Raw genomic sequence first — 11,107 nt, 5'->3', positions numbered from 1 at the left:
CAGAAGTAAAAAGTATGAATCTAGAAAATCGAAAATAAATTATAATTTGGAACGGAGGTAGTAGTAACAAGTAATCCAAAACGAAATTTGTGAGCAAACGCCGCATTCCAACCATGGAGCCGAATAGGCTCAATAACCTATTCCATTTGGCTAGGTTAGTTAATTGGTTAGTTGTGGACTTGGTGACCACGTCCAGCTCACCATGACCGCGTCTCCTAGTTTGTTTAGTGTACATGCAGGCACGATCCAGCTTACCCTAGATCATAGATCCGTTGCAATTAACCGTCTATTGCAATCCTTGCTGATATATAAAAAACACGATCAGTGAGAGGATCAACGCGTTTTTTACGGTTGTTTCACTAATTAAAACAAAAAACAAACTAATTAACAGCTAATATGGAGCACCAACCGGGTGGGTACGAAAGGATGACTTATTGACAGGTCAATGCATAGTTTTTTTTTGGCAGAATGCATTAGTGCACATCTTCAGATTGACGATGTCACCGTATGGATAACGAGCACACCTCTCGTTGTCGAGTGTCGCCTACCAGCAAAAGAATAATTAACCGAAAAATACTCAGAACCCGATGAGTGCACGACAAGCAAGGTATTAAATATAACCAGCTGAGCTACGCCCTGTACGCATACATTCATTTAGAGAGTAGGATAAATAATCACATGGAGCAAGAGGGAAATTAAAGAACTGGGCGAAGAAAACAAAAAGGGTTGGAAAACTGATGAACCAGCTGACCAAAGGACAATACACGCTGGCATGATTACTTGAATACTCGCTCCGTGGCAGTTGAACCGTGGGCGTAGTGGACCTTATAAATAATGTTCCTGGTTGTTCCGCACCGCTCAGCTCGTCGATCACCTCTCATCTCCGCCGGAATCGCTTGAGCTCTCCATCCTCGATCGACGTCTGCGCCGGCGCCCTCCCGCGTTGTGGTTCCTTTATTTCTTGCTTGCGGACAGTAAGAAACATGGGACCTGTGGGCTAGCATCGATCGTGTTCTCGACACAACTTTGGCGATCAGATCCTGCTCGTTTCTCTGGCTAGATTATTGGTGAGTAAGCATGTAAAGTTTCCTCCTGCAGCAACATCAGCATCAGTATTGCTCGGTGGCATTCGCTAATGGTGGTTTTCTCTCCTTTGCTTGCAGACGCATCCTACTCAGAGTTCTTTTCGATCCAGTGGTGGCTGGTGAGGATGGCGAATGCCATGGTCAGCGCTGCGTTTTCGGTCGTGGGCAAGGCGCTGTCTCCCTTGACGGGCAGCCTGCTCAAGGACTGGGCAGCCAGCGTCGAGCTCGGCTCCAACGTCCAGGCCCTCGAGCTCGAGCTGCTGACCGTGAAGGCTCTGCTTGAGCACGCCATCGGCAAGGACATCGACAACTCGGCGCTCAAGGAGCTCCTGGTGATGCTTCAGGAGCTCGGCTACGACGCCGAGGATGTGTTGGACGAGCTGGAGTACTTCCGCATCCAGGACGAGCTCGATGGCACCTTCGATGCCGCCTACGAGCATGCCAAGGGTGGCGCGCACAACCTGGCCCTTAATGTGCGTCACACCGCGAAAGCTGTTGGCAAACGGATTTGGTTGCCCGCATGCTTGTCTCCTGGCGCCAAGCGGGAGGCACGCAACAGCGACGACACCATCGTCTCCTCACCACAGCACACCAGCCAGCAGGCTAATCGAGAGCTCAACGATGGACGCAGGGAAAAATTCGCTTCCATAGTGTGCAACACCGTCGTCCACGCTGTTGGTAAATGCTTCCCTTGCTCATCTCTGCCACCTGCTCGTGATGATGATGACAATGACGACGACAATGGCTTCTTTGTTGAGGTTGATCAGGGCATAAAGATATCACCACATATTGTCAGAACAAGCAGCCATCCACAGCCACCCCATCCCACGCCCCGCGGTCCAGGCCTTTCGCTCACTCCGCGACCTCGTATCCTCCCCTCCCCCCGCCGCCGCCGCCGCCGCCGCTATGCTGAGCTTCACAGCTTAGGTTCCTTTTTTGAGGAAACTGGCATAATGCACAATTATTCATGGCAACAAAACCAAACAAATGATCCACCAAAGCTGAGCTTTAATAGGGTGGATGCCTCAACAAGAATGCAGCACATTGTAGAGCAACTGAGACTCGTGAAAAAAATGGTGTCTGGCATTATTAAAACGTTAGGTCCTAACTGGAGTGCTGCCCCAAATATTGCACGTCTTATCACCACCTCTGAAAGTACAGAACCCAAATTGTATGGGAGAGATCATATTATGAATAGCATCGTACATGATATCACACAGGGTAAACATTCTGGTGAGGTCCTCACAGTCATTCCAATTGTTGGTCCAGGGGGCATAGGAAAAACAACTCTTGCACAATATATTTATCACAGTGGACAAGTGCAACAATATTTTGATGTCAAGGTTTGGAAATGTGTGTCACTCAACTTTAATGCGAATAAGCTGATAGAAGAGATTGAAAAATATATACCTAAAGTTGATGGTGAAAGTACTACAGATACTGCAGGAGAGTTGATTGGACAAAGATTAAAAAATAAAAGGTTTTTGCTTGTATTGGATGATATCTGGGACTGTAGCAGTGAGGATGAATGGAAACGGCTACTGGTACCATTCAAAAAATCACAAGTACATGGTAATATAATTCTAGTCACAACTCGGTTTCAAGCACAATCACAAATAATGATTAAAAAGATTGATCATCAAATAAGTTTGAAAGGTTTAGAGCATGAAGAATTCATGGAATTGTTCCTAGATTTTATCTTTGATGATGATCAATCTAGAGAGGCCCAACCTGACCTCTTACTCGAAACTGGGGATAAGATAGCTCAGAGACTAAAGGGCTCCCCTCTTGCGGCAAAAACTGTTGGTAGATTATTGAAAACCCAACCTGACCTGGTTCATTGGAATAGAGTACTAGAAAGTAAGGAATGGGAGCAAATAGACGGCAAGGATGATGACATTATGCCTGCACTGAAGTTGAGCTATGATTGCCTACCTTTTCAGCTGCAGCAATGTTTTTACTATTGTGCTTTGTTTCCTAAAGATTACAAATTCGATAGAGAAGAGCTAATTAACTTCTGGATAGGACTAGATATTTTGCACTCATCACATGGTGAAAATAAAAGGGTTGAAGATATAGGCCTAAGCCATTTGACACGATTGGTAGGACATGGATTTTTGGAAAATGAAGGAAAAAACGATGGAAGTGCTTGTTACATTATTCATGATCTCTTACATGAATTAGCACGGAAAGTTTCATCTCGTGAATGCCTTAGCATAGATAGTTCTCAATCTCAATTGAACTCCTTACAAGTCCTGCCATCAATTCGCCACTTGTCTATCAACATAGATGGCACAAGTGTCAAGGATAGATTGACCCTCAAAGGTTGTGTGCAGGATTTCAATACATTGGGTAATAAAGGATTAAAAGTTGAAAAACTATGGTCTTTCATGTTATTTGGGGAACACCATGGTTGCTTTGTGAAGGCTTTTGGTGATTTATTTAGGGAAGCAAAGGCCCTTCGTGTTGTTTTTCTATCCGAAGCTTCTTATGATGTGGAAGATTTGTTGCACAACTTTTATAATCTTGTCCATCTTCGCTACCTTCGGATTCAAAGTTCTTCTCTAGGCCGAATAAGATTTCCCAACAAACTTTCTAGATTTTATCACATGATGGTCCTAGATGCAAAACACTGTGATATTGTTGACTTACCAAGAGACATGAGCAACCTTATCAAACTACGTCATTTTCTTGTTCAACATGATGCAACACACTCTAGCATTGCTGATGTTGGGAAATTGAAATCATTACAAGAGCTACGAAGGTTTACGGTAAAATACGCGTCTCAGGGTTTTGAATTAAGGCAGGTTGGACATTTGGCAGAGCTTTGTGGATCATTATATATTGGTAATCTTGAAAGAATTCAAGAAAAGGAAGAAGCTGATGATGCAAAATTGATACTAAAGAGCCGCCTACATGAGTTGATATTTTGTTGGGAGAATATTTGGCGATCTACCAATGACTCTACATTAGAAGAACATGTCCTTGAAAGGCTTAAGCCAAGTAGCAACCTTCTCAAGCTATCCATTATAGGGCACAGAGGAGCCACTTGCCCTTCGTGGCTTGGTATGGACCTCTCAGTAAAAAGTTTGGAATCTCTTTGTCTAGATGGAGTAGCTTGGAAAACATTTCCACCTATAGGAGAGTTGTGGCTAGTTAATGTGCCTCATGAGGAAATTTCAGGCAGTATCCCAGATAAAAAGTTTGGAAATTTGAGAAGGCTAAACTTTGAGAACCTAACAAGTTTGAAAAAATGGGCTGTACATGCCCCTTGTCAATTGTTTCCTTTCTTGGAAGTGCTTGTCATTAGGGGTTGCTCTAACCTTCTGGAGTTGTCATTCTCACATTCTGCTTGCTGTCAACAAGAGAAAGTGGCATATGCAAGTTTGTTTCCTAGACTCTCGCAGCTCGTGATTAGAAACTGTCCACAGCTATTGTCATTTCCTCCTGTTCCTTGGACTGAAGCTCCACGCTCCATTGAGATAGAAGGAACTGGCTCTTCATGTCTTCATAAATTGGTTTATGCAAAAAATTCCAATTCTGAATATTGTTTGACAATTGAGGGAAAGGAAACTCCTGGTAGCACGTTTGTTGATGTGCTGGCTTTTCAAAATCTAACTAGACTGAAAGAGTTGAGGATGCTCAGCTGCCAGCCTATGGCACTTCATCACTTGCAAATGCTATCATCCCTAAGGACCCTAAGGATGTCTTGTTCGAATACAGCCTTTCCATTTGCTGAATGTGATAGCCATGTCAAATACCAATTTCCAGTTGAATTCTTGACCATCGATGGGTGGAGTGCTAGCGGGAAGGAGTTAACACAGCTACTCACCCACTTCCTGAAGCTATCAGAACTGAAGCTGTGGTCTTGTGAGAAGATAACAGGGTTGAGTGTGATGGGACCGCTCGCAATGGCAACAACCAGAGCATCATCTTCAGCTAACAAAGAGGACAAGGCACAAACCGAGCAGGATGCAAAAGCAGAGGAGGAAATAGTCGCATTAGCAGCAGAAGGGCTGTTGCTTTTGCCTCCCCAACTGCAGGAGTTGAGTATCGTCAACTGCACAGAGTTAAGACTCCTCTTCAATCCCCTCGAGGACAAAGAAGATGGACGAACCGGGCAAGGAGTTGGCCTCCAAGGTCTGAGCTCCCTCCAACGGTTAAGCGTCATGAATTGCCCCAAGCTACTCTCCTACTCGTCTTCATCCTCCTCTTGTTTCCCCTTACCCAACTCTCTTGAATACATCCGTCTTGAAGGCACGGTGGGCATGGAGACGCTGGAACCTCTATCAAACCTCAGCTCTCTCACAAGTTTATCCACAGCCGGATGTGTGCTTCTAAGAGGCGAGGGATTGTTGTCTCTCGTTGCTCAAGGTTGTCTCACCAGATTATACGTCGCAGGAACGCCCGCTTTGTTTTTTGATCACGAGCCCTCATGGGTGCAAGAACAAGAACACCAATCCCGTTCCTCCAAACTGCAGGAGCTCAGCATAGATGATGTAGCTGCAGCCACTGCTACACCCATATGTAGTTTTCTCCTTTCCTCGCTCACTTCATTAAATTTTTTCGAGGATCAATTGCTGGAATGCTTCACAAAGGAACAAGAGGCCCTTCTGTTCGTCAACTCCCTTGAGGAAATCAGTTTTATGCTCTGCAGCAGACTGCAGAACCTCCCTGAACGGCTACATAGCCTTCCCAACCTCAAGAGATTATACATCTGGGAGTGCAAAGCCCTCCGGAAGCTGAACGGCCTCCCAAGTTCACTGCAAGAGTTGGTTATCACTGGTTGTCCAGAAATCTCGTCACTGCCCAGCCTCCCAAGTTCATTGCAAAAATTAGTGATCAAAAGCTGCCAAAGAGTCGATAGGCTGCCCAAGGTGGATGAACTTCCAAGCTCACTGCGCGAAGTAGACGTCCGTGATAGCAGAAGCGAGGAGCTAAGGAGGCACTGCCGCGAGTTGATTGGAATAGTTCCGATAGTCAGAGCCTGACAAATCCAAGGTAACAAAGAGGTGGAACTTCTCACCCACCAATTTCCCTTGCTTCCCCTTGACTCCATAAACGTCAGTCATTCTTGTTTTTTTATTTGACCTGGATAACCCACTTGTTTTCAACTACTGTGCAGGGCTCTTCTTCTGAATTGTCAAGCATGAGCATCTTAGCATGTGCCTTCCACCTTGTACATCAACTGTTTTAGTATATGGAAAATCACACTCGTAGTCTTATACATTCTTTACATGTCCAGCCTGTTGATTATTTTTGGAATCAGTCTTCTTTGCTGCTGTGCGGGTAAGTCCAGAAAACAGATAAAATTTATAACCTTTTTCATGAATTTCAGACAATTTGTTGTTCCGCTGTATGTTGTGTTCCTGTTGTTTCCTTCTAATAAAACTTGCGGCAAATCTCTTGCTGCCCTTTCGGAAAAAAAAAATTCTGCCAATTTGGTTTCTTCCACAGTATGGAGCATCCTTGTGATGCATTTAACAACTTGCCAGCTGAAACTAGAGCTGATTTTTTGTGTCCAGATCACCAGATGCACTGATTTACTCAACTAAAAGGAGGTCAAATTTGCATTCGACGTATTTGGAGTGATGATTGCCAAACAGGAGTGTTGCTTGGAGCCAAAGTTTGCCAAGCAAATTGCTGTGCCATCTTTCTAACAATGAAACAATCAATGCATGATGCACGTCCAGTAATAATCAATCATCGAATTATCAGTATACAATTCTGAGCTCTCTGCAACCGGAAGACAGGAGCCTATGAGCACGGTAATCATCCTGTTGTTTCCCTTGTCTTGTGCTTACTACTTTACCTGTACTTTTCTGAGGATGCCAACTTTAACTGAATGAATTGATACACGAACATTGCAGCATCTTTATCCCATGCGGCACAAGCGTCATATGTGCAGCAAGCATCATGAGGCTCCCTACTAAATGGTGCGAACTGAATTTTGTCCGGCTAAAATGCATTCCATGCTAAAGGGTAGCTTTATGGTAAGCCTTCTTCTGTTATCTTTTTACCTTGAGATGAACCGAAAGCATCCTTGTGGGTTATAAGAAGGATTTCCATTGATTACAGATATCTATAAGGTTTCTTCCTGGAGACATGGCAGCTGTGGAGGTATCACCATCACTGTCCTCAGCCTGCTGTTCATGGCACTACTCTTGGCTCCATGTAAGTCCATCTGCAGACGAAGAGAGCTCAATTACACAGAACGCTCTACCCATCAATGTCAAAGAACAAGATTAATTATTTCTTAAAAGAAGAACAAGATTAATTGCTTGCAAGCTAGTCTGTGGTTCTTTTTTTGGGTAGCAAATGAAATTAAGTTGCAACTACTGATGGTAACTTCTTCTTCTTTCTTTCTCTTTTTTGCTTTCCTTTCAGGCTGTGGGGCCAACGCGGCATGTGACAAGTGGCTGAGCGACAGATACCAGATTCTGCTCCTGTGCAGTAGCCATACATGCAACGAGAACTGCATCGCGCGAGGGCGAGGGCACCATCAGGGGGAAGTGTGGCTTACTCATCTTCAGGTCCTGCTGCTTCTGCGCCAAAGAATGAACGTTCCAGCATAGCTACGACTACGAAGCCTTCCTCCCGTATACAAAGTCATCCACTTCTCAGCTGAAAAGAAAGAGGCCGGGTTTGTGTCAAGGTGCACCTACACTGTTTAGTGAAAGACGGGAGCACTCATGGCAACATGTTTGTCCCTTGCGGTCCATGTCCATCATCTTTGCATGAACTGCCATTAGGTGGAAGCAATTCTGAATTGTCTGAATTTCATGAGACCTCCTGCTGCTGGGATAGTGGAATGTGCAACTTGAATTTTGTCAGGTTTCAGAATTGTGTAATAGCATTGCATGCTCACAACCAACTGTACCCTCAAAATCTGATCAAACTATATATTGACATGTAATTCATGGTGTAGGATCTCTAATCTGTAAGGTCTTTTATGTCTATACCCTGACATAAGAATAAATGAATGCAATTACGCATGAATGGCAGCACTGACCTGTCCTCATCAAGTTTCAGAGAGCCTTCCAATGTAGAGCCTTCTCTTCTCTGCTGCTGCTCTGCTTCGATTTGGTTGCGGAGGGGAATGGGAAACCCCGGCACTCCAACATCTCCACGCGCGAACGCCATTGCGCTTCGGCTGCCTAGCACAGCGCCTAGAGGTTGATGGACGCCGACGCCCGACGCCACCACCGGCCCCCATCGGCCGTTGTTCTCGTCTCCGACCCTTTTCTTCTCGCTAGGGCGTGGGGTGGTCCGCGATGGCGGCGAAAGGCACGCTCTGTCCGGTCGGCAGGGCGTGGATAGGAGGAGGCTTGAGCACTGAAGCCGGCGGGCTCGTCGGGGGTGGGTGACCGGAGCCGCAACGGGCCCACGGCCAGTATGGCAGCTTCCGCCAGCCCCAAATGTTTTGCAGAACACCCCCCTCAGTTGGATTGCCATTACAGATGAAACCTCCTCATTTGGACCGTGATTATTAATCGCAATCTGATTATTTGCATAAAACCTCCTAACTATTTTTCAATTGGTCCCTCTTTGTAGTCTTGTGCTCCTGTTATCCTTCTTCCCCATTGCTCCCGCGACAGTGACGGCCGCTTCGTTGCGACGCATCAATGGGCTTCCGGCTGGGTGCAGCTAGCTATCGCCGCAGGCGACAAACCAACGGATATCACCCGCAGGACGACCCATTAACATCCGGCCTAGAAGGACGTCGTTTTCCTCGCGACGAGTTTGTGACTCCCGTACGCCGCCACCTTCTTCGATTCGCGCCGGCATTCGCCCCTGCGCCACCCTTGACCTCCGTCTCCGGCGGCTCCCGCCGGCCACCGCCGCCCTAACCCGACTCCACCGGGAGCTCGCCATCACACCCCCGCCCCCTCCGCCGCCCACTAGGTAATCCTCCACCACCCACGACCGGCGGCACTCGCCGTCTCGCCGCCCCCCAAGCCGCCCCCCCCATCCCCGATAGCCGGGACTCACCGGAGACCCTATAGTTGCTAACTTATAATGACAAACAACAGTAGAACTGGTGGCTAAAATGTTGAAAGTAAGGACCTACACTAGTCGCTTTTGGCAAAACAAAACCCAGAGCTAAAAAGCTTGCATGTCTAGGTGTTAGTGGATTAGTACCACAGGTCAGTTAAGTCTTGTTGAGCATAGTTGCTCAGCCTTGTTTGTGGCACCTCTTTTCAGGTGAGGATGATGTTCCTGAGTTCGCTGCTAGTTCTGCTTGGCCTACTCAGCTCCCTTCGGGTTGGACGGTTCCTCGGACGGTGAGGACAGGGGTCAGTGATGTCATGATCGGCTTCTTCATGATATCGTGCAATGAAGTTTAGTTTCCATTTGTTTTATTTCCGCTGCTTGAACACTCTACAAACTATGTTTGAATTTCTGAACTTTATGTTGTAATCAATCGATGCACTTTGATCTGGATGCACTTTGTTTAATCTGGATGGACTGTTGTAATCTCTGTAACCACTCACCATCGTGTGAGTTTTGCTTTCTCGATCCTGCGTTACGTAGTTTTATCGGAAGAAATCTGATGGATGACCGAATTGACTTGTTTAAAGTACATGATCGCGTGTTAGGTGACTTAAGTGTGCTTTAGCTAAGTTAATTTAGGCGGTTCCGCTACAACACCTCAATAGATCCTAGAACATGTTTAGGAGTGTTTTAGACAGATTTTTTTGAAATGAACGCATCCAATCTACCTTAATAGACCGTGAAACATGTTTGGGAGTGTTTTGGAGCATTTCTTAACTAAATGAAAAATGATGCGAAACGGGTGCATTTCGGCACCCGAATGTAATGTTTCCGTGTAGCAAACTTCCGATGGATTTTTTCATAACGAACGCATCCAATCTACCTCTTTAGACCCTAGAACATGTTTGGGAGTGTTTTGGAGCATTTCGCTACTGCAGTTAAAACGATGCGAAATGGGTGTGTTTCAGCACCTGAATGCAATGTTTCCGGGTAGCGAACGTCCGACGGATTTTTTAGCAACGAATGCATCCAAACTAACTCATTAGAACCCAGAACATGTTTGGGAGTGTTTTGGAGCATTTCGCTACTACATGAAAAACGATACGAAATGGGTGCGTTTCGGCACCCGAATGCACTATTTAAGGGTAGCGAACTTCAGTTGTTTTTTTCACAACGAACGCATCCAATCTACCTCAATAGACCCTAGAACATATTTGGGAGTGTTTTGGAGCATTTCGCTACTGCACAAAAAACTTTACAAAACAGGTGTGTTTCGGCACTCGAATGCAATGTTTTAGGGTAGCGAACTTCAGACGGATTTTTTCGCAACGAACACATTCAATCTATCTCAATAGACCTTAAAATATGTTTGGGAGTGTTTTGGAGCATTTCGCTACTGCACGAAGAACGATGCGAAAGGAGGTAGATTTTTATGCAAGTTTTTTGTTCAGTAGCAAAGTTCACATACCAGTTTGAGTCATAACGATAACCAGTAGTAGCTGCCCCTGCTATCTTCTGATTTTGTTGATCTTCATCATCATAATATCTATACCAGCAGCGATTTGCTTCATATCCTACCTTCTTGCAATCTGACAAACTGTCTTGTTATTGCGACCACCTTGCTTGGATGCGTTGGTATTGTTAGAGCCGGAGCTATTGCTGCGGTATGATCCTCCACGCCCACCATTGCTACGACCACAAGCACGGTTGTTGTTATTGCCATGACCATGACCACCATAATTATAGCCGCGTCCTCTACTAGCCATATTACCTGATGATTGGAATTGACCTTCTTGAAACATCTCCAATGTTGATCATAGGTGAGCAATTGATAATACAAGTCACTCAGGGAGAGAAAACCAACGGGACCAAGCATAGATGACACAAAAGGGATTATAATCATAGCCAAAACCATTCAAAATAAAGTGAACCATCTCATTATCATCTATAATTTTTCCAACTAGCTCATCTTTAAAAGAACACATCTTGGTGAAATAAGCTGAGGAGGACATGTTACCCTTCTTGGT

At 45.4% G+C, this 11,107-nt stretch overlaps 1 protein-coding gene and 1 non-coding gene across 2 annotated transcripts; one reads left to right on the top strand and one right to left on the bottom strand.

Annotated features, from left to right (window-relative positions):
• The first annotated feature begins 775 nt into the window (after positions 1-775).
• LOC117847236 (uncharacterized) lies at positions 776-8,084 on the top strand. Its single transcript, XM_034728405.2, has 7 exons — positions 776-1,067; positions 1,164-6,086; positions 6,211-6,374; positions 6,611-6,853; positions 6,956-7,078; positions 7,164-7,259; positions 7,473-8,084. Exon 2 carries the CDS (start codon positions 1,211-1,213, stop codon positions 6,074-6,076), a length of 4,866 nt encoding a protein of 1,621 aa, XP_034584296.1. The 5' UTR covers positions 776-1,067; positions 1,164-1,210; the 3' UTR covers positions 6,077-6,086; positions 6,211-6,374; positions 6,611-6,853; positions 6,956-7,078; positions 7,164-7,259; positions 7,473-8,084.
• Positions 8,085-10,892: 2,808 nt separating this feature from the next.
• On the bottom strand, positions 10,893-11,032 carry LOC117851067 (small nucleolar RNA Z247). The gene has a single exon (XR_004639438.1). It is a non-coding gene; the product is annotated as a small nucleolar RNA Z247 (small nucleolar RNA).
• Positions 11,033-11,107: the final 75 nt, after the last annotated feature.

The sequence above is a fragment of the Setaria viridis genome, chromosome 3 (assembly GCF_005286985.2).
Source record: "Setaria viridis chromosome 3, Setaria_viridis_v4.0, whole genome shotgun sequence".
Taxonomy (NCBI): domain Eukaryota; kingdom Viridiplantae; phylum Streptophyta; class Magnoliopsida; order Poales; family Poaceae; genus Setaria; species Setaria viridis.
Note: the sequence above shows the minus strand (reverse complement) of the source record. Positions and strands in the feature narration are given on the sequence as shown.